Below are 24,696 nucleotides of genomic sequence, written 5' to 3' on the forward strand. Positions count from 1 at the left end.
AAATCCATACCAGCTAGTATTAAGTCACAAATGTGGGACTGAGTAGAATTGGGATCACTAGAGAAGAAAGACTGCCATGGAACATCAGCAAGATAATTTCTAAATCCATCTAACTAAATCCATCTAACTATCTATCTATCTATCTATATATTAAGATACTAGATCAAGGAGTTGTGTTCAGATACTGCCTGCGATGAATAAAGATTGTTATTACTAACATTATTATTATCATGTTATTATTATTATTATTATTATTATTATTAGTTATTATTATTATTATTATTATTATTATTATTATTAACAATCTAGCATAGCATATGGTACCATTTTATGCATCCCTCTCTTTACCATTGTGCTAGATTAATCCTGTGTGTGTGTGTAATTCACCGGATTCACCGGATCGGTCAGGATCACTTGATGGTCGTGATCGACAGCTTTTACCCTCCCGGAAGGGAGCTGAGAGCTCATATAGACCGATCTAAGGGCAAGGCTGTGACCTTCACACACGCACACACCCGTCCCCTTGCTCAAGGGGGACAGTAACCACCGACTTCGTCAGTGAAACTTTTCGCAACCTGAGCGAGGCGCGAACTCCCGTCCACCAGTTGGCAAGCGGGAACGTTACCACTGCACCAGCGAGCGGTGTGTGTGTGTGTGTGTGTGTGTGTGTGTGTGTGTGTGTGTGTGTGTGTGTGTGTGTGTGTGTGTGTGTGTGTGTGTGTGTGTTCTTCATTCCTAGGCTATTTGATGGATTTGAATTAATCTTTCCTGGTGAGTTCGTCTGGTTACTGGGAAGGTTTTCCATTGTTAACAATATTCCAATTATGACTTATCTGTGCCAGCCCCCTCACCAAATAAAAAATTCCCAGAAACTGTGAAAGAAGGGCATACATGGCTTACATTGAACTCCCATTCCTAATGCCATTTTTAGGGAGCATGAACCTCCCAGTGAATCTTTGGGGAAATAAGCCCCCCTCCCAAAAATAAGAATTTCAGAAACCGGGAAGTGACGGCAAATGAATTTCAAAGAAATCATCATAAATATCACAGAACTGGGTATGCAGTCTCCATGCTCTCTCTGAATGCAGAGGAAGAAACTGCACATCTTTGGTATTAAAGTAATGCAGTCAGCGCTCCCTTTCTTTATTTCTTCTTAGTACTCATTCCTGTCAGTCTGTCTATTTGCTCAGACAGTAAAGAATTCCTCACCTGTATTTAACAACCTTAACCTTCCCATTCCATGCTTCTCCCTGCTTCTCCCTGCCTAAAAGGTGGACGGTGCTAGGACACGGTATGACAGAGACAGGGCAGCTCCACGCTTGCTTGACTGAAGGAGGCTCCGTCTAGGACCTAGTGAGCAGCAGTAGGGTGGCGGAGACTATTAAGGAACAGGCCAGGCTGGTGGACAGGCTTAGTGGGCAGGAGGTGTTGTGGTGCTGCATGGCGGCCAGTTCCTCACCTGAAATTTTGTCATGCAGTGTGGGCAGGGTAGGAAATACACTTTGAAGGCTTCCAGAATATAGTAAAAATGATTGAGGTCATAGCCTTGTCTTTACAGAGAAGCTTTCCTATTTTATTTTTGCTATTCAGTCGATTAGATTTATTAAAAATGGGCAGCTTTCCGTGGTGAGGTAGTTAGAAATTATCATTATTAAGCTTTTCCTCGAGAGACGGTTTCCCGAACGTTAATAGTTCAACTGGTGATAAGGAAAAAACAAACAGATAATAAGAACTTGAATGTATTGATGGGATTAATAAATGCAATGAATATATTTTCAAATATCATGTTTGAAAGGGTTTGGTGTCATCACACATTTATTCAAGAATATTATTATATTAAAGACTGGAGTCCCCATGAATTGTACTTAGTACAGTAATGGATTATGCTTGCAGACGACTCTCTCTCTCTCTCTCTCTCTCTCTCTCTCTCTCTCTCTCTATCTATCTCTCTCTCTCTCTGAGTAAATGTTTTGTGTTCTAAAGAAATGAATGAAGGAAATGAATTAAATCAAAGTCGTCTCACGTGTAGTGAATCTTAGAGTCGCCATGAATAGATGCATTCTACATTTTCCTTAGCTGCTTGAGTTCTTTCTTTTGGTGAATGAAGTGGGCTGTTGGTAGCAAAAATATTGGATTACCTTATAAACTCTCACCTTTTAACACGTGCACTGTAACATTCAGTGGCTGTGTACAGGTGGAAGTGCACGTGTAGGTGCCAGAGTCTGTGGGTGTAGCCTGGGATCGAGCCAGGGACAGTCGAGACACAGGCGTGGTCACATTGTTATCGTTGACCTGGAACTCGTGGGCCTTTGGGGTGCCAACGAGTTGGCCTTCTCTGCTCCAGGCGAGGAAGGCTGGAGGTGGACATCCCTGGACTTGGCACACCACTTCCAGGCGACTCCCAGACTGCACGTACACCTCTCTGCTCGGCTGCAATGTCGCTACAGCTTCTATTAATGGAAAGAAATGCTGTAAGAGTGGATATTGTCCTAAAATAAAAACTCAATTTTCCTAAACCGAATTCTCATCTACCACAATACAAAAGTATGTTATTAGTGTGACCCCAGACTCGTCTGAAACGTAAACCCGGTGGACTGCAGAATTAATTTGCCTTCTCTTGGAGTCTACCGTCCTCCTTTTGGAGGATAAGGAAGTAGCTAAGGGACGTTTTTTATAGCCAGGTAATGGAGTCGCCTGGTTATATCCATTCCATCACATGAAAGCGTCCCTCTCGAGCACCAACAAACTATGTAACAGGCAGTTATGGTTGCATTATGGCCACAAAGCTGGGTTAATACTAATGAGCACATTTGGTGCCCGGGGCCAAAACAATAATAATTACAATACAGAGGCCGTGCTTCAGCGGATAACGATGTCATACTCGATTTGGGAGCAGACACACATTTACCTGTCTGTTTGGTGGAACGAAGTGATTAGGGACCTTTTTTTTTTTTTTCGGTGCTGCCTCCAAACACTCTTATTCAGCTCTGCTGCCATGTTTCAGTGGGTAATGATGCTATACTCGCTTCTGGATTGATTGACTGACTGATTGATTGGTTCATTACACTAAAAAGATCATGGTAGTGTAACAAGAGATCACTGACTAGTCACTTCGTTCCACCAAACAGACAGGTTAATGTGTGTTTGCTCCCAAATCGAGTATGACATCGTTATCCGCTAAAGCACGGCCTCTGTATTGTAATTATTATTGCTTTGGCCCCGGGCACCAAATGTGCTCATTAGTGTTAACCCAGCTTTGTGGCCATAATGCAACCATAACTGCCTGTTACATAGTTTGTTGGTGCTCGAGAGGGACGCTTTCATGTGATGGAATGGATATAATTTGGCGACTCCATTACCTGACTGTACAAACGTCCCTTAGCTACTTACTTATCCCCCAAAAGGTGAACGGTGGACTGCATGAGAAGGCAATTTAGCCTGCAGTCCACCGGGTTTACGTTTCAGATGAGCCTGGGGTCAGACTAATAACATACTTTTCTATTATTGTAGATGAGGACTCGGTTTAGGAAAATTGAGTTATTATTTTAGGACAATATCCACTCTTACAGTTATATGTATTTATATATAAAATCATGACAGATAAAGAGTCATCACACATTAAAATTCAAATAATACGTCAGGGGTATTCCATAAAACTATGCTTAGAAAAACGAAAGTTAAAACTACACATAATAACAAAAGCTGATTAAGGAAACCTGCTTCCTCAACAAACGTCATACATGTACACGTCTCCTCTAAAAGGATTGAGGAGAAAAGGTAAGACCCATCTCCCGTTCTAAACCTGGAAAGATGTCAACGGAGGGCATCGCCTAGCGCCTAGACTGTTACACTCAAAGAATAGATGCCACACAGTCAGTGGGACCAGACAGTCTTCACAATAAGGAGGGGAAATTCCCTTCAGGAGATAGCAATGCATCATGCGTAAATGGTCGATCTTTAGGCGGGTCACGGCAACTTCCCAGTGACTGGGCATGACTGTACAGACCCATCGACTAACTAAAGCCGTCACCTCCCGGAGCTTGCTTGGAACAGGAAGTGTATCCCATGCATGTTGCCAGGAGGTCCAGACAACAGCTTTAATCACAGGGAAGTAATCTGTGTAGGGAAGATGTCTGATTGAGGCATCATGGGTAGCTGTTGCCCTTGCTGCCTCATCTACACATTCATTTCACTGTATTTCAACTTGGGCTGGCACCCAGCAAAACGAAATACTTTGGCTATGACGGCCCACGAGATGGAGCTTTTCTAAAATTGACTACACCAAGAGGTGGGGAGATTGGAATGCTAAAAAACAGATAAGGGTGCCCCTAGAGCAGCTAGAAATAGTAAAACTAATTACATGGTTGGCAAGGATGAGTTGAAGACCCCATTCTGGAGGAGAAACACATTTACATTTCTGCGAATGTACTGATCAGAGGCCTAATACATCTGTAAAGCTTGTTATCTTCACTGGTATGGCGTTAAACTAAATGAAAATAAAAAACGCTTCCATTGGCTGAGACATTAATGTTGTCGAATTATGGTACTACCCTATACTATGGTACTACCCAAACTACCTCTAATATTTTTCATATGTCTTCGTTTTTACTACCAGTCGATTCCCATAAGCTTACACCAGGCGTTGATAGTGAAAGGAATAGAAACAAAATCCGTAGCCGTTTTCACCCTAACAGCAGACACATTTTACCACTTCCTGTGTTGGAATCTAGTGATCGAGGACTTAATTCTGTCGCTTCAATTACACCCCCTCCCACCATTTTCGTCATATTCTGGCTATCTCCAGACGACTTTACTCAGCTCGGAAATAACTTTTCAAAGGGTGATCTTGCGATATTCGTTCAGAATGTTATAGTTTATTCATATTAATATGATAGAGATTTTTTGTCATTTTACAGACTACTTCCGTACCGCACTGGCAGGATAAGACAATACTGTGGCTTTACATCCTTTCCCTAGTACGTTTTCGTGGCTAGCATCATGTTCTATTGTTAATCTATTGCTACAACTCGGGATTCGAAATGGAGAGGTGGCCATTTTACGCCAAGTTAAAGTGAACAAGAATTAGTCACCTTGCACAGTGAGGTTGACGGTGTGTGTGATGGGCGGGGTGGTGGAGACCTGACACAGATAGGAGCCCGCGTCGGTCTTCCTCACGTAGTGTATCTTCAGAATCCACTGCTGCCCTCCCGCTGGGTTGACCGACACGAACCTGGCGTCTGAGGTGTACGTGACGGACTTGGTGGTCAGGAGGCGAATGTCCCGCCCCCGTGCCCACGACACCTGTATGAAGGGAAGGTTGATGATGGTGAACTACTTAGCGTTACTGACCGGCTGGAACCTGGCGTCTGAGATGTTGGTGACAGACTTTGTGGTTTGGATGCAAATGTCCCTCCCCCGCACCCACAACACCTGTATGAAAAGAAAGTAAATGGTGGTAAGTTGCTTAGCGTTCTTGGCTGGCTCCAACCTTGTGTGTGGAGTGTAGGTGACGGACTTGGTGGTCAGGAGGCGAATGTCCCGCCCCTGCACCCATGACACTTGGTTGAAAGAAAGTTTAAGACTGGTGAAATGCTTAGCGTTCTCGACTGATTCCATCCTTGTGTCTGAGGTGTAGGCGAATTTTTTAGGCTTGAGAGTCAGTTCCATTTGGTCCAGCAGTCTTCGACATACAACACACTTTCGCATGTTAGCATTTCGGCGTTAATACCCACGGTCCATACTGAATACATGCTAGAGCTGTCTTATTCTGGACTGATATATTGATATTAGCGGGAATAATTTTATGACATCGATGGGTCAGTAAATTCAATTTTAGAATTCGTATAATCGAATTGCTCCCTGTCCCACATTGAGATTGAACATGGGTCATTTCAGACAACAGGAGGCTCCTTAAACCACCAGACCACTACCTCCAGGGGTCAATTATTGTCGTACCCATGACACCTGTATGAAGGAAAGGTTAATGGTGGTCAGATGAAGCACTTCTCACACATGGTTGCCATGAACTTAATATTTAAAATTTGCATTCTGGGTCTGGCGGTCAAGAAACGGTTATACTTACCGTGGCACCACAACACCTGTATGTTATGGAGAGTTATTGGTGGTGCAGTGCTTAGCGTTCCAAGATTTAGGTTATTAATTTAATAGTCTCGAGTCTAACACCACGCCCCACGCCTGCCCACTGACGACACCTGTACAGGAGAGTGAGTGTTGATTGTTGAGAGAGAGAGAGAGAGAGAGAGAGAGAGAGAGAGAGAGAGAGAGAGAGAGAGAGAGAGAGAGAGAGAGAGAGAGAGAGAGAGAGAGAGAGAGAGAGAGAGAGAGAGAGAGAGAGGGTGGGGTCATCGTCCTGGACTTGAGGCTTAAATGGTGAAAGGTTGAGCGAATCACTATGTGGGGTAAGTTGATGTGTGGGTGGGTGTGTGTGTGGGTGTGGGTGTGTGTGTGTGTGTGTGTGTGTGTGTGTGTGTGTGTGTGTGTGTGTGTGTGGGTGTTGCTGAATCTTTCCCACCTTTAATTTTATAACTGTTAATGGGGTTAGGTTGATGACGATGATGAAGCATCTGCAGTTTATAATTCTTGAGATTTGTTTCGTCTTAATAATTCCTGTTATACATAAATGAGTTACTGCTACATGTTTTAACTGAGAGAGAACGAGTTACAGTGCGTTGTTAACCTACAGAGCTTGGGGATGCCTTTTTGCTTTAATTCTCGTCCCCTCGTGACAACTTTTATTCATCTTTTGAGAGACTTTTCGAACTGCAGGCGTTAGATGAAGTAATAATATACCCCGCCTGTTCAATAGGACTTTCCTAAGTTAAGCAAGATCATCTGGTGCAGAAAGAATAAGATAAATAAACGACGTCAGTCAGATTTTAAAAGTTAGCGAGGAGCACTTACAGGAATCATTTCAGTCCGAGGGTGTCATTTCTGCTCATTCTCCGCTATTCAGTGACTTTTTTTTTAATCTCCAGTTTTTAGATTCAGATGTGTAGGATATCATCATCATCATCATCATCATCATCATCCATTGCAAGTCCACTGCTGAACAAAGGCCTCCCCAATTTTCTCCAGGAATTCCTTGACTGAGTCAGTCTCTGCAAGGTTTAGCTTGCAAGCTCCTGTATCTCATCTCTCCACCTCCTGACTGGCATTTTTCAACTACCCTTGCAATCTCTTGGAGTCCAGTCAGTCAGCCTCTTGCTCCATCGGTTACCTCTTATTCTTGCTACATGACCTGCCCACCTCCATTTCTCTTCTTTTATAACCTGTATAATGTCCTTGGCTTTAGGCTACTGTCTCACCCAAGTTGATCTCTTCCAGTCTCTAAAAGATATTCCCAACACTGTTTCCATTGCTCTTTGAGAACGGATTAGTTTGTTTACCATCGATTTTGTCAGTTTCCAGGTGTCAGCCGAACGTCATAGCTGGGATTATATTCGTTATATACTTTTTGTTTCGCACATCCTGGCAATCTACTTTCCATGATGCCTCTGTGTTTACCAGAAACTTTCCGTTCAGTCGTAATGCATTTTTTTTTTTTTCGTTTTCATGATCTTTCATTAGTTTTAGTGTTTACCCCAGGTAACGGTACCGCCCAACTTATACAAGAGTGTCGGCATTTATTTTGATGGCGTTCTTTAATGCATCTGAATTAAACATCGAAGGATTTATTAATGATGTATATAACCTTTCCAGCTCAAATACGTTTGCTGATGTTACATAAAATCATGTAATGATTTCAGGAATACTGTGGGAAATACATATCAGACTGAAGGGCTTAAGTGTGGTAGGGAACTCTAATGCAGAAAGACCTTGAAACAATCATCAGTAACCCATCCACTACAATGGCGACTCTACACTCTCTTCTCGAACATGCTTATTGATTTCCTTTTTCAGTTCACAAAAGGACCTGTAGAGGTGAAGTGGTGAGAGTGTGATATAATTATGATAATGGACTGGCCTTCTACAGTACACACCTACTTAATACCTAACTGCTATTTGCCAAATTTCATTTCGAAGCCAGGAAACAATCCCTTTCAAAAGTATAACTTGTTTAAAATATAGTTTGCCTGTGTCCTGACACTGTAATTTATGTCTGAAGAATTTTCAAAACGGATGCATTGGATACAACCGTACTACCGGTATTTAACTATTTTACATCTTGCGGCTCTCTTATTTTGAATAAATCGTCTTGAGACATCAAAATAAGTTTTATAAGACGTCACGGTGCTGGAAAGGGACTTCTTCACGCTGTACCACTGACACTGTTACACTGTTACACTGCCTGGTTTTAACAACGTCCCTTCAACTCACCCTGCAGTACACAGGGTTCACGTTTCATATGAACATGATGTTGTTGCTGCAATATGTCTCGGAATTCAATGTGTAGGTATAATTTTAACACGACTCTAGTTATTCTGCTTTCTACTTCAATATCAGTACCACAGGATAGTAATGATCAGCTTAGGGAGAACCTTCTCGTCCTCAAAGGTTCTCTATTAGTTCCACGAATACCTACCGCTTTTCTAATAAATTTTGCATATTTCTCGTAGTTCAACTCACTATGCATGTGATCCTCTTAAAGCCAAAAACATAATTCACTGTTTAAGTTATTAAGACTCTAAATTTCTCTGAGTTTATAGCCATATAGTTAATGAAACACACACACACACACACACACACACACACACACACACACACACACACACACACACACACACACACACACACACACGCACTCTTTCTATGCCTACCTGTCTATCTTTGTCTATGTGATATCTGTCTGCTAGTCTCTCTATCCCTCTGTCTATCTATCTCTAAGTCTCTTAATGCCAACCTTTGTGTTTCAATAGTTCTGATCCATTCCCCAACATTTTTAACTGCTGGCCAAATAGCGTGTGTCAACTCACGGTGTAGTTATGCAGGTTCCTAATACCACACGGCAGCATGGCGGTGGTACCAGACACAACCGTGACTGTGGTCTCTGTGGTGTTGGTGAAGGACGGGCCGCTCAGGGTGGAGTACTGGATGGGTGGGGCTTCCTTCAGTATGTCCTTCCATACTGACCTGTCTGTGATGGAAGAGAAAAGGAAAAAAAAAAAATTAGTACCCGATGTAGAAAACCTCTTTTTTCTAAAGTCTGGGAAGGTTGGGAGAAAATCATTACACTCATGAAAACTCAGAAGCAGATGTCTGGTTTGTGCTAATCTTACCTAACTCATGTTTGTAAGAAATACAAGGTGCTTCATCTCCCTATCCCCAGAGAAGAGGATGGTGGACATCAAAAGGATGGCAACTAAAACCTGCAGTCCACTTGGTTCACACTTCAGATGGGCCTGGGATTGCAATTACCACAACTTACGGGTAGTTCGTAAATACCGTTCCACTAGAAATTCATCCAGCGGTACCCTATGTGTTGTGGTGACATCTCAGTCAATTTGTTACGCGTGAGTGTGGCAGTGGATATAAGAAATTAATAAAACATGGAAGGAGGGTGTTGATAACAATTACTGAGCCGTCACCAGAAAAGTAAGAACTCACTCTACAGAGTGGAAGAGGAACTTTATATGAACCACCATGTTGAGTGTGTTTGTTAGTTGCTGAGAGGAATTTGGGGGAGGAAAAGTGGCAGGATTAGCCTCAAATACTCTTCGTGGTGTTAATGAATAAGCAGGCAGTACTGAATAGCACTGTCTCCTTCACTATTTCCTGCTGTACTGCGTTGTCTGACAGACTAGAGATAGAGTGTGATATTGTGTTGTTAAAGGAAATATGGGAAGAAAGGAGAAACCTGACATGAAGGAAGTTGATTTTTTTTACACGGGAGGGGGGAGGGGGTAGAGAGAAAGGGCGAAAGACAAACTGTGTTCCTTTTCTCTGTAATTTTATCTGTGGAGAATCTATGGAGAAGAGTGTAGCACTAAGACGAAAGATCAAGAGCAGATTTTTTTTTCTTTTTAATGATTGTCGTGGGTGTTAGATGTTCAGGAGAATGAGAATGCCTATACCGTACTTACACGTGCGTGGCCAAGGCCATCATAAAACCAACCGTTGAAGTACCATCAGTGTTAGAAACAACCTCTGCTTTGCTTAAAGTTTTCGTTTTATTGTTTTTACTGACACATGATTCCAAGTAGCCACAAGTAAAGAATCCTGTGTTGCGGTAAAAAGAATGGGATGGCATCTGGTATTCATGAGCGTTTGCAGAGATGATTAAGTGCAGTGACGACTGGAATGAAGTGTTTGCTGGAAACATATACAAAAATTTACACGAACAGATTTTTTAAAAAGCAGGAAAGGGGGGAACTAAAGGGCAGAAGTTTGCAAGATTGTGTCCTCCAAGAAATAATAATAGAGTTGAATTAAAGATCCACTCATTTGGAGATGACTGGACACATAGCGTTTAAGAGACTGGGGATCATATGCAGAAGGAAATACGGACAGAGGAAGACACTTCCAGAGCTGGCCTACTGCATATATGAAGGACTAAGAATATCAGTCAACTCTTTCTTTCGAGAGATGGACAGAAAAGATGTGAGAGTTTGCTACTAAATGGGTGTTGTGAGCATAGACAACTCAGAAGAGCAATGATCAGTAAAGCAGAGATAAAAAAAGAGATAAAGGTGCAAAGCTCGGCGAAGAGAGGTTGAAAGGAGTCAATAAGAGGAGGAATGTTTATAAGAAAAGCCTTTGACTCCACCATGTTCAGAAGAGCTGTATGTTGCGACCGACCCACCCCCAATACACAAGACAGTTGTACTATAAGCAGGGGCGAATAAAACCTCTGCATAAAATCAACAAAAACCTCTGCATAAAATCAACAGCCGTCCAAGGTTAAAGAAGACAGAGTTAGCTTCGCACACCTAATCTCTTGGAAGCAGATTTTGCAAGCAAGGTCATATGATGTTTCCAAGATAAATCCCAAGAGAATGAAATCCTAAGTATGCTCAGAAATGTTGCATAATTGAGTTGGATATTGTTAAATGCTAACAGTTATTCTTATGAAAGATTTTGGCGAGTTGAAATATGAAGGAACTGAGTTCTGATGCATTAAAACCAACTTTTACCCCAATCAGAGACATGAGCCAAGTCACCAATTAGGCATCTCATAGCCTCATTCTGAGTTTGTTGAAGTAACTGCTGAGTTGAACGCTGTGAGAAGCAAAAGGAAAATGGAGCGTGGAGTGTTCAATGTATGAGTGGGTAGGGTTAGATGTACAGCTTAGAGGTCACTGATAAATGGAAAGGACTTGGTGAAAGGGCAGAACCCAGAGGAATACTGCTATTCATAGCGCCAAGAGAAGATCGGTGACTGTCTTCAGCAGCAGCTATAGAACAACCAGAAAGGAAGCTAGAGATCATGGTGCAGATAGAAGTTTTCGTTTTTCTCCAAAATCCCAAAATGGGGAAAATCAAAAGTCTGAAAGGAAGGTAAGATCGCCTAGAGCATCCCTGACAGAACCTACACTGGCAGTTGGAAAGCTTTTGATAAGAAAATTGTTTCATGTTTAGTGTTAAGAATATATTTAAAAGTCTTTAGAAATACACGAAGTTAAAGTAATTAGGCGATAGTTAAAGGACTGGGAACGGTCATCCCTCTTTGGAACAGGCTTAATGAGAGCAAACTTAAGAAGTAGTAAAGGTACCAGTCGACTGATAAAGGTAAAAGATTTTACCTAGGCAATGTGAAAGCACAGAGACACAATTGTTAAGAACAACAGAAAGGCCTTGTTAGTTTTGAAGCCTGCGAGGGCAGAAGGTACATCGACCAAAGATTTTTTAATGCCAGTCATGATGAAGTGAGAGGAAAGAAGAGGTGGAGAAACAGGACCAGAGTCATCCATGGTGGAACTGGAGGAGAAAGTATGACCAAAGAGTTCTGTCTTTCTAGTAGAATTAACAGTGACCGAGCCATCAGAGGGGAAAAGAGGAAGTCAAACAATTCAGACCACATAGAATGAATGAAATCATTCTTATCACTGTGAAGAAAAGACTTATGATTCCAGGGAGGAACATAAAAGAGATGAGATTCAGTGGTATCCTGGCACTGGTACCTGTTGTAGGCATCCTCCTTGTTGTTGACAGAATTAGAACCAGCATGATATAACTAAGGTTTCTTTGCATTAGTCAAACGATGAGAGATAGGAATTCATGCTTCCATATGCAAGATAATGATCTCCACAATGTGCAAGGCACACTCGGATGACCTTCGGCCATGAAAGCAGTAATCATTCAAAGGAAATTCAAAGAAATACTGTCCGAGGACCTCCCAATCAGCAACTCCAAAGTGCCACCACCACTACCTCTTGGGGGGGTTCACAGGCCTTCCTGGAGTAATAGGACAAATTAGGGTTATTAGGTTGTGATCAGAGGAGCCCAACAGAAAGAAAAGATTGAGTAAGAAGAATTAGTTATTAGGAATAGGTCAAGTACGTTGGCATCCTCTCCAAGGCGGTCAGGAATATGAGCAGGGTGCTGTACAAACTGCTCTAGGTCCTTAAGGATTGGAAAGATGTAGTCTTAGACACAGCTGGATCAGTGAATAGAAAGGAGACCGAAAGGTGGTGGTGAACATTGACATCACTTAGAAAGTTGTTTCCATAGAAGGGAGAAATTGATAGAGTATGTTCTATCTTAGAAGTATGATAGCCAAAGAATTTTTCATTGTCAGTAGAATTAATGGATAAGTACACAGGAGAAATATAGTTAGTCAGAGAATGGCAGGATAGCAGAAGTCAGATGTAGAAAACTCAGAGGATTCAAGTTCAGGAACACTAGAGTATATACATTGCTGCAAACATACAGACAACAACGGTCCTTGGCTTAAAGTGATTATACAGAAAGTAGTCTCTGACTGCTGAGCCTAAGTGAGGAAGAGTTGTGGTTTAACGGAAGTTAGGTGGTCTGCAACAGCAAAATTAGGGGAAAGGCCATAAATGATGCAGAAATTAATAAAACGAGAACCACACAATGGTTTCATTGATCTCACTTGCTCATCACTGGAAGAGGGGTTGATTGTGGGTCTCCCTCCTCCCCGGCAAGGACTCCGTATGTGGGTGTTGAGATGACATTTTTGCAAAATTTTGGAACAGGAAGTGTGGTGTTATAATGCAAATGTAGTTTCTTCTTGAAAGTTAGATGAAAATGTATAGGAGGTATATGCTGGCTGACTCCCGTGCTACTGAGACACTGAAAATGTTCAGTAAAGGGGGATGACCAGAAGCTAGGCTTGAGGGCTTTTAAACAGTAGCTCCAGCTCTACTTGTCACCAGCTTTCCGTCCTCCTCGGGAGTACTGCCTTATTCGATTGGTGCTACTGTGTGAAAAGAGTGGAAGATGGCTGTGACTCTGCCTATGTGGAAAAATACAGGTGAATGTTGGAGTGCATCAGGGATCAGTCTTGAGCCCCTAATTGTTTGTCATGGTGCTTGTAGTTCCTTCGCGTGACTTCAGAAATGCACTCTCATGGAAGTCGTCATATGCTCATGACTGGTTTTGACTCCAAATAATGAAAGGAGATGGAGGAAAGATTTGGAAGTAGAGAGATGGAATGGGGCACGAGGGTTTGAGGGTAAATTCGTATAAAACAACAGTGATGATATGTAAGGGTGATGATGGTACTCTCAAAGCAGAGAGTGGCCATGTGCAATTTGCCACTAGGGTGTGGGTAATAACTCCATCTTGTGCAGCATTTGTGTTAAGTGGGTGAATAAGTGATGGAGTGGCATTAGAGGTAGACTGCGAAATAATGTAGATTTCGTGTGTGTGGTGTGTCGGGGAGAGCATGTAGAGATTGTCAAGCATGAAAGGATTGATTGTGCTGGTGAGTCTCTTGAGTATGTGTAAGAGCTTTGTTATTTGGGGGACATGCTATGTGCTGGAGGTGGGGCTGGAGCTAGCTCTGTGGCTAGGGTAAGGAGCAGTTAGAGGAAGTTCAGAGAACTGTTGCCTCTCTTGACATTCAGAGGGCTCTCCCTCCTGTGCTAAGGAATCTTTGTATGTGACATGTGTTAGCAGCGTAATGCTGTATGGCAAAGAGACCTGGGCAGAAAGGGAAGTGGATATTCGTAGGCTCAAACGTACAGAAATGACAGCGATTGGGTGAATGTGTGGTGCATCCTTGAATGTGAGGCCTGGCTGGCTAGATTTACGAATGAAGAGTTAAGAGGAAGGATGGGATTTGAGTGTATTGGTGTTGTGATGAAGAGGGGTAGATTGATATGGTCTGGGCACGTGGGGAGGATGAAGCAGTGAGTCTTTTCACCGAGGGCCACTGAAAAAGCAAGGTCAGGTTAGGTCAAGTTAGGTGGTTCTCTGTGGCCCTCGGTGAAAAGATTGACCCTGAGAACCACCGAGGGGCACCTTGTGGCACACCACAAGCCACTTGAAAAGCAAGGTTAGTTTAGTTTAGGTTAGGGTGCTCTCGAAAAGACTGAACTGAATGGCGAGTGACAATTGAATGTAGAAAGTGAAAGTGTGAACGTCAGCGGTAGGGTTGAGAGAGGCAGATTGAAAAAGACCTGGGATGAGGTCTTAGAGTTTGATCTTAGGGATAAAGGACTGAATAGGGAGGTTTCCAGTGATCGTGCAGCATGGATAGCCACTATTAGATGACCAAGACCGATGCATGGAAGAATGTTGGAGCATTTATAAACGAAATGAAAGATACGAAATGATCTGAGTGCTGTTTACTGAAGAATTATCATAGAGCAGGTGAAGAGTATATGAGAATGACTACTCAGAGATAGACAGGGTCGTTTTAGCTGTGGGACTGACTCAGTCCTGAGGATAATTATGAAACTACATGCAAAGAGGATGCCTGCGAGGTGGAACCATGGATTTTGGGCCCCTGAATCATGAGTGAATGGGCGGATGACACATTTCCCAGAATATGCTCTTAATTAGTGCTCCCACTATCATATTCTTTCCCCTTCCTTACTTTCTTGATCCTGTCTTATCCCACTGAACACAGAAAACAAAAGGCTGAGTGATGATGATGTTTCTCATTTGCATACTGTCTGTGGTGTTGTAACTTTTTGTTGGTTGTTTTTGCAGTTGTGTTTCTTTATGCATTTATTTCTTCATTATTCTCTTCATTATTTACATACCGTCCATGGTTGTGGCAGGAGCTGTGAGGACGAGCAACTGCACAGCATAAGAGACCAGCAGTGTTGAGTGGCAGGACTGGAAGGCCATATCTGCTGCAGAAGAGAAAGTAAATTAACACAGGATATCACATAATAGAAATGAGAATAAACAAGAAGCGGTGCCAAGGCACACCAAACCCTTCCCCAGCAGTCATTTTAGTGCTGACTTACAAACACAACAGGATATCAAGTCAAAGATGTCACATATATCTGGAGTGATTAGGGTGCAAATTGACGATCTTATGCCCATTTGAAATTTTAGACCTGATCCACCTGACACTGACCCACCTACCGATAAGTGAGGGGGAAACCCCCGTGATGTAATGAGGCATGTCATAGGATGCAGATATGAAAGATGCACCTTTAGGTTTTGGCTTCATGTCGGTATAATGGATCTGAAAGGAATTATGGCGAAAAAACGATTTTTACCTGTTCCCGTTTTTAAACATTTTTTGGGCCTACAGCCTGGGCCTTGGCCCAATTGGGCCCAAAATCTAATCAGGTGATCAGGTCACAGCCCATCATCCCTGTATTTCTAGTCAAAATCGCACCAGTAGTTTTCCCGTAAAGTTGTTAACAGACACACAAACATACAAACCGAGCGAAAACAGTACCCGTCCACGCCCCACGGAAAGAGTGCAAGGGGAAGAACTTGCAACACATTTTTAAAAAGTACTTAGAACATTTTTATGCGATGGTTTGAGGCCTTGCAGAGATAATGGAGAATGATAGATTGACTATGAGTGTACGTGAATGCGGTGGAAGGGAGATGGGGAGGGGGGGAGCAAAGATGAGCTGGAAGGATGGAACATAGACGTATTATTAAAGAAAGGGAAGAAATTTTTAGATAACATAACCTGTTGGTGGAGGACAGGTTGACATGAGGTGATTTGCTTGTGGCCACCCTTTATGGATTAAGGTGTCTGCAACAGACAGATGGTAGATCGATTTTTTTTTTTTTAATTGTGCGGTATTTTATAACTAAATGACCCTTGTGTGCGATCGAAAGCAGGACCACTTGGGACTCTACCTTCTGTGGCATATGAGGCTTTGTAATGCTTTTGTCAGATATATTGTGCACATTACGCATATTATCTTCCTATACATTGCTGAGGCATGGTTTGTTCTTACAAAAATGTATACAAATAGCATAAAAGAGACTATGGCGGCATAATATTCATAATGAATAGCTTAGATAAAAGGCCGTGTTTATGCCAGTGCCAAGATGAATGCTAATCTAATCAGTTTTGTGGGCACCAACCAACCACATATCGAGGGCCAAAATGAGTAAATATATATTAAATGACACTAGCATCATCAAGAACAAATTAGAAGAGAACGCAGAATTTAGAAGACGATGTTTAAAAACGCAAGAACAGAAAACAATACTCACATGGAAGGCTTAGTAGAAGGAAACAGAAATACCACAAACAGTAGAATTAGAATATTTAAAAAAATAAATATTCCAAGGAGGAATAACTAGAGAAATAAATTTAAATAGAATTTTTCAAAAGTATATGGAGTACTTAGAATGCAACGCCTACCCCCACCAACTAATCAAGCAGCCTAATATTTGAGCTTGCCCAGTGACCTTGACTTTCAACAGATTTTTATCAGAGGTGAAATATTTCATTCTGGTCAAACCCTTAACCCTTTGTTCTGCCTAACCCTTCACATTAGGTAATAATTGTATGAGCTAACTTTGCCCAGTGACTGTGAATTTTGTCCATCCCCTGCCACCTTCAACCTTGAGTGATTGCTTTGAAAGTTGAACCTCTTTTTCCTGGTGTTAAGCTGAGCCTTTTCACAAAGTTTAGTCTAGACTGGATAACAACTGATTAAGTAGTGCTTGCCATGTGACCTTCACCTCTGACCTATTGTTCTAAAAACAATAGGTCAAATTTTGGGCGATCCTCAACTCATCGAGTGAGTTTCGTCCAGTTAATATCAAAGTTGTGTCCCCCCCCTCCTGTGGCGGGGGGGACACAACCTGGCCGCACTATGGGGTGGTACTACTACTCTGCGGCCAGGTTGTGTTAGGAAGAATACTGCCACCGTATTCCCTGCGTGTCGTAAAAGGCGACTAAAAGGGGCGAGGTGAGGGGACTAGGGACCCCCTCCTCTGTTTTTTAGTTCCTAAAAAGAGACAGGCCAGAGAAAGGGATGGGGGATGGAGTTATCCCCGTACCCTGAAGATTGGGTCTATGAATGTGCGTGGATGTAGTACGATTGAGGCTAAAAGGGAGGAGATTGGAAGAATGTTTGTGAGAAGAAAGTTGGATGTGTTAGCTTTGAGTGAAACGAAGATGAAAGGGAAGGATGAGTCTATGTTTGGAAGTGTGAATGGAAGATTGTCAGGTGTTGATAGAGGAAGGGCAAGAGAAGGTGTGGCCTTGTTAGTGAGTCCGGAAGTACAGCAGTGTGTGATTGAATGGAAGGAGGTGTCATCGAGACTGATGTGGGTGAAAGCGAATTTTGAACGTTAGTTGTGGGTGTTTGTGAGTGCATATAGGCCTGGCAGTGAAAGGGATGAACAAGAGAGGGAGTCTTTCTGGAATGATGTTGGTGAGTGTCTGCAGAGTTTTGGAGCGAATGTGAATGTGGTAATGATGGGAGATCTGAATGCTAGAGTGGAAAATGTAGCAGTTGATGGCGTAGTTGGTATGCATGGTGTGCCTGGAAGAAATGAAAATGGGGAACAAATGATAGCGATGTGTGTTGAGCGAGAGATGATGATTGGGAATACGCTGTTTGAGAAGAAAGATATTTATAAGTATACATGGGTGAGACAGGAGGGTGGAAGGGTTGTTGATAGAGCTTTGATGGACTATGTGGTTGTGTCTAGGAATGTAATAGGAAGATTGTTGGATGTGAGAGTTCTGAGAGGGGAGGGTGGAGGTATGTCTGACCACTACCTGGTGGAGGGAAAGTTAAGAGTAGGTAAGAGATGAGAGAGAGCTAGGAGGGTTAGGTGTGGCAGGGAGGTTTTGAAAGTGAGTGAGTTGGATAAAAGAGGGAAAAAGATAGAGTATCAGAAGAAATTGAAAGATGAGTGGAACGCAGTGAAAGATCGGGAAAATGGCAGAGTGGAGGAGGAAGTTGTTTAAGAGTGCTGTGGTGGGGCATGCAGAAGAGGTGTGTGGTGTGAGACGTGTGGGTGGTGGTGTAAGAAAAGGAAGTGAATGGTGGTGCGAGGAAGTAAGTATGGCTGTGGCTGAGAAGAGACGTGCATATGAAGTGTGGCTGCAGAGGAAGGATGAGATGTCATATGAGAGGTATAAGGAAAAGAGGAATAGAGCGAGAAGGGCTGTGCGTGATGCTAAAGTGGCAGCAGATGAGAAGTGGGGTAGGCGGCTGACAGAGAATTTTCAACAGAATAAGAAAATGTTTTGGAAGAAGGTGAAAAGGGTGCGAAAGGGAGAGTCTGGGAAGGAAGAACGAGTAAAATCAGAGGATGGAAGGATGTTAATTGAAATGGATGCAGTAAGGAAGAAATGGGCAGAGTATTTTGAAAGATTGTTAAATGTAGAGGAGGAAAGGGTGACTGAGATTGCGGCGGATGAAAGGGTGCAAGGAATAAATGTGTTGGGAGAGTTAAATGATTCTTTGATCACGAAGGAGGAAGTGGAGAAGGCAGTAAAGGAGATGAAAACAGGGAAAGCTGCAGGTATGGATGGGTGTGCTGTGGAATGCCTGAAGGGTGGTGGAGTGACTATTGTTGACTGGTTAGTAAGATTGTTGAATGTGTGCTTTGAGAAAGGTATGGTGCCAATTGACTGGACAAGTGCTTGTGTGGTCCCGTTGTATAAAGGCAAGGGTGATAAGTATGAATGTACTAGCTTTAGGGGTATAAGTCTGTTGAGTGTTGTAGGTAAGGTGTATGGTAAAGTGTTAATTATGAGAGCTAGAGAGAGTACAGAGGGAGTGATTGGTGATGAGCAGTGTGTCTTTAGGAGAGGGAGGGGATGCGTTGATGAGGTGTTTGCTGTGAGACAAGTGTGTGAAAAGTATTTAGCGAAAGGCAAGGATGTGTTTTGGGCATTTATGGATTTAGAGAAAGCGTATGATAGAATTGATAGGGAGGCTTTGTGGACTGTTTTAAGATTGTATGGACTTGATGGTAGGTTACTAAAAGGGGTGAAAAGTTTTTATGTAAATAGTAGAGCGTGTGTAAGAGTGGGAAATGCTGTGAGTGATTGGTTTCCCGTGAGAGTGGGGCTGCGACAGGGATGTGTGATGTCGCCTTGGTTGTTTAATATTTACATGGATGGTGTTGTAAGGGAGGTGAATGCCAGAGTTTTAGGTGGAGGTCTGAGTCTGGTGAATGTTGATGGTGGAGAGTGGAATCTGAAGCAGCTGCTGTTTGCAGATGATACTGCACTGGTGACTGATTCAGAGGAGAGATTGAGACAGTTGGTAGAGGAGTTTGGAAGGGTGTGTGAAAGGAGGAAATTGAAAGTAAATGAGAATAAGAGTAAAGTGATAAAGTGTACGAGATTGATAGATGGTAGGGGGATGAATATAGTTTTGAATGGTGAGTTGCTTGAGGAGGTAGATTGTTTTAAACATCTAGGGTCACATGTTGCTGTGGATGGAAGAATAGATGCAGAAGTGAAGTTTAGAATAAATGAAGCAGGAAAGGTGCTGGGAGTGAATATATATATATATATATATATATATATATATATATATATATATATATATATATATATATATATATATATATATATATATATATATATATATATATATATATATATATATATATATATATATATATATATATATATATATATATATATATATATATATATATATATATGCTGAGACTTCACTTCACCGTGAAGATATGTATGCAAACTAACCACAGGAGAAATGAAAGGAGCGACAGTGAGTACTTTCGTATATTACATCTTCAAACAGAGTGAGACGGAAACGTGAAAGGTAGAGGTCTTTTATGTACACCCGCAGCAGGTAGTGGCACACAGAACAATGGATGCCCTGAATTTTTTTACCTGCGGCTTAACTTATGGTCACCTGCAGCAGGGAGTGGAACAAAACAAAGGATGACCTGAATCTAAAAATGCATGTGACAAAGGAGGAGGGAGTAGGATTTTTTTTTTTTTTTTTGGCCTATCAACCTTTGGGGCCAAAGCCCCTGGTCATTAAGGCCGGATATATATATATGTATATACATTTAAACATATATATATATATATATATATATATATATATATATATATATATATATATATATATATATATATATACATACATACATACACACACACACATACACACACTTCCATGCATACATACAGAAACACTTTCATGCAAACGTACATATAAATATATATATAATAATTTTATTTATTTTTTTTTTTTGTATTTTTTTTTTTTTAATTTTTCTTGGTTTTATATTTTTAATACCTTATATTATAAAGAAAAACTAAACTAAAGACCCTAAAACTAATCATCTAACAGACAAATCGCTAACCTATACTAACTCCTACAGAGACAAATAGCTAGACCTACACTAATGGTAAAAATACCTCGACTAACAGAACACCATCGACTTCAGATATGTAATGCCTTTCTACATGACTTAATTGTACTCATCACCTGGTGACTGTCAGTCGAGGCACAACCTAATATAGGGGACATCAATATATGAAAGGGAACCAGACGAGTCAGGAACATTTCCATATACGTCAGCTGTCGGCCCTAATTAGAACAACTTAAGCAAGATGGTATAATGTATTTACAAAATTTGTACAAAAAGTGAAGAACCTCGCCCAACAGACCACCATCGACTGCAGCTGCCCAATACCTTTCTATATTGAACACTTACACTCATCAGCTGGTGACTGTCAGTCGAGGAACGGGGTTTAATGTAGGGGACATCAATATTAGAAATAGATCAGTGGGAAGGAGGAACTATTTCAAATATGTCAACTGTCAACCCCAATTATTAGTACAATATATATATATATATATATATATATATATATATATATATATATATATATATATATATATATATATATATATATATATATATATACATAATTACAGTCGATAAAAAACAAAACCATATAGTAAAAAAGTCACATCACTCTGATCAGTCCGGTCTCTCTCAAGAAAGCCATCAATTTATCAGTCATAACAATGTCCCCATCACCCAGGATGGTGGAAAGGGTGAAGGGGACGTCTACTGCGCCGCAGTAATTTATAAGTGAAGCACGTTCATGAATAAATCGCCGACAGCGCAGGATGATATGACTGATAGATAACACCGCATTACAGATGTCACAGTGCAGTGGGAAGCGTCTTTCCATATATGGTTTCATGTGAGTTAAAACGGTGGCATTGAGCCGTATTCTTGCCAATACTTTTTCTTCCAGGCGACTGGGTCGGTTGGCGGTGTCCCAGTCGCCCAGGTGCGGCTTACAAGTTGGAATATGTAGTCTGGTCCACTGACCTTGCCACAGAAGATTTATTGATTTCTTTCCGAGAGAGAGACTCGACCGTAGATCACGAGGAACGTCCCAAGTCTCCTCGAGCTCTACAGCCGACTTTGCAAGTAAGTCAGCCTGCTCATTGCCGTAGATACGACAATGACCAGGCACCCAGATCAGCGTGAATGACTTGTTGCATGAATGCAACTTATTAACGATGCAGCCCTGGATCTCGTGAGAGTCCGTAGTGCAAGATGCAATTGCCTGAAGGGCTGATTTTGACTCCGAAAATATAACAAATGAGTCATTCCTAGAATTGAGAGCTTAGTCTATGGCTTTGTCAATAGCAAAAAGTTCGGAGGTAAACACAGATCTATGAGTCGGCAAACGATACCTGAGGGCACATTCAGTCGACTACACACTTGCACCCACACATTCACTAGACTTGGAGCCGTCGGTGTACAAGTGATGGGACCCCAAGTGACGAATGATGATGTTATGAAACAAGTGGTGGACCTCCTCCTCCGGCGCCTTGGCCTTTGGTGCTGGGAGCCATGTAACATCAACAGTAAAGCCAGGTAGCTCCCAAGGCACTATACTTTTTAACACCAACTTGTCACAGTCACTGGGGTCCACACCAAGCTCCTGAGTCAGTAAGTGGAGGCGAACGGCAAGTGGCCAACGCACCCCCCACAGAAGGTGGTGGTATTGACGCAGGGGGGTACAGGCCACATTGCCGATATTACTTATTCCTAAATGTTGGAAGTCCATAGGACCAAGCCAGGTGGTCACGGCGAATATGGAGGGGAGGCACATTCGCCTCCACTTCCATACGAGCTACACGGGTACACCGGACGGCTCCAAGACACATTCGCAAACATTTATTCTGTAGCACATCCAATCCTTTCAGCGTGGCTTCGGATGCCAAGCCATACACCTGTGCGCCATAGTCTAGCTTCGATCGAATAAGGGACTTATACACCATTAATAAAGATTTTCTGTCGGCACCCCAGGTAGTACCCGTTAGGTACTTGAGGACATTTAACGGTTTATCACAACGATCAAGCAAAGTATTAACGTGAAGTTTAAAATTCATTCTCGGATCAAAATGTATTCCTAGGGAGTAGGAGGGGAGGAAAGGGGAGTGGGAGGGAAGGGGTAGGGGGAGGGGAGGAGGGGAGGGGGGAAGGGGAGAGGGGGAGGGAGGAGGGGATAAATACTGCTGCTTAACTTAAGACCTAGAGGATTAATGCTTGGTGTGTCCCACACAGGTGTGACTGCACTACCAGGAGATGACAGGAAACAATCACGTGTTAGTCTGGGGGATACTGCTTTAAAATTAATTCGTTTAACAATTTATCACACTTAAAATGACCATAGCTCATGTTTACATTCTTTTCATATGTGCCACTGTATTTATGTTGTGAGATTCTAGATTCCAAATCTTTTCAAGATTGTCCTATGTAAATTTGTTACAGTTTTTACAGTAATTCAGGCGTTGTTTACAAAATCCCGTGTATGAGCTGAACAAATTTTACATAGGACAATCTGGAAAAGATTTGGAAACTAGAATCTCACAACATACAGTGTAAGGAGAGCCCAACGGAGTTGTGGTTTATTTCAGCACAAAGCATCCAGTGATCACCATGTTGACTGGACAGGCTCCAAGATTCTAGGAAGATCAAAAAGCTTAGATGAAAGAAATAGAATCTTGTCTAATTTCTGGCACATATGAAAAGAATGTAAATATGAGCTATGGTCATTTTAAGTGTGATAAATTGTTAACTGTATTAATTTTAAAGCAGTATCCCCCAGACTAACACGTGATTGTTCCCTGTCATCTCCTGGTAGTGCAGACACACCTGTGTGGGACACACCAAGCATTACTCCTCTAGGTCTTAAGTTAAGCAGCAGTATTTATCCCCTCCTCCCTCCCCCCTCTCCACTTTCCACTTCCCCTCCTCCCCTCCCCCTACCCCCTCCCCCTCACTCCCCTTTCCTCCCCTCCTACTCCCTCCTCCTTTGTCACGTGCATTTTTAGATTCAGGTCATCCTTTGTTGTGTTCCACTCCCTGCTGCAGGTGACCATAAGTTAAGCCGCATGTAAAAAAATTCAGGTCATCCATTGTTCTGTGTGCCACTACCTGCAGCGGGTGTGCATAAAATACCTCTACCCTTTACGTTTCCTTCTCACTCTGTCTGAAGATGTAATATATGAAAGTACTCCTTCATTTCTCCTGTGGTTAGTTTGCATATATATATATATATATATATATATATATATATATATATATATATATATATATATATATATATATATATATATATATATATCCCATTGGAACCCAATGTCCGGAATATTGGACAGAACTGGGATTTTTCAAGTCTTTATACAGTAGGGAACCCCTGGGTAGGGACCTATGAGCTTCGCGACTTTGAGCCGATAGGCGGAGGGCGGTATGCTTAGTACCCACCCAGTGCCATGCCTCGCCCAGCACCACTGGGATCCAATGGGTTATATATATATATATATATATATATATATATATATATATATATATATATATATATATATATATATATATATATATATATATATTGTTACGGAACAGAGAAAGATAATGTACACTTTAAGTGAGAATACTAAAAATCACTACAGTCCCGTAAAGTTCCAGGTTCAAAACAAAAGAGTTAGGTAAAATTACAAGTTAAAGTTTAATGCTCAAACTAACAACAAAACATTCAGGACTCATAAGGATAATGTAATGGCAAAAAACAGGTTAAATATATGGTTAACTGCAATAGCCTCTATTAACACGAATTGGCATGAGTAAATTTATCTAAGGCAGCCCTGTTAAAATGAAAATACACTGGGTAATGCTCAGTAAATGCAAGATAAATTATTACAGATACAAAATATTATTAATGATGACTGACATAAAGAACCCTACATGAATTACAAAAACTTCACTAGGCCTACAAATTAAACTTATGCTATACAGTACAAGAACAAAATGCAACAACACTTATACTCAAATTACACAGCTGCTAGATGGTTGGAGACTTCC

General features: G+C 41.7%; 1 protein-coding gene across 1 annotated transcript in view; it reads right to left on the bottom strand.

The window, feature by feature from the left end:
- Positions 1-1,336: 1,336 nt before the first annotated feature.
- The window catches only part of LOC145416068 (hemicentin-1-like), an 86,827-nt gene continuing 63,467 nt past the window's right edge, over positions 1,337-24,696 (bottom strand). Inside the window, exons 2-6 of the mRNA XM_080285162.1 lie at positions 15,132-15,224; positions 8,934-9,094; positions 5,091-5,301; positions 2,154-2,450; positions 1,337-1,459 (exon numbers count right to left, since the gene is read on the bottom strand). Of these exons, the coding sequence (XP_080141288.1) occupies positions 1,344-1,459; positions 2,154-2,450; positions 5,091-5,301; positions 8,934-9,094; positions 15,132-15,224 (878 nt within the window). The 3' untranslated portion in view covers positions 1,337-1,343. The remainder of the gene's footprint in view (positions 1,460-2,153; positions 2,451-5,090; positions 5,302-8,933; positions 9,095-15,131; positions 15,225-24,696) is intronic.

This window comes from Coenobita brevimanus, chromosome 104 (assembly GCF_032717465.1).
Source record: "Coenobita brevimanus isolate Jiangsu-jjx chromosome 104, ASM3271746v2, whole genome shotgun sequence".
Classification (NCBI taxonomy): domain Eukaryota; kingdom Metazoa; phylum Arthropoda; class Malacostraca; order Decapoda; family Coenobitidae; genus Coenobita; species Coenobita brevimanus.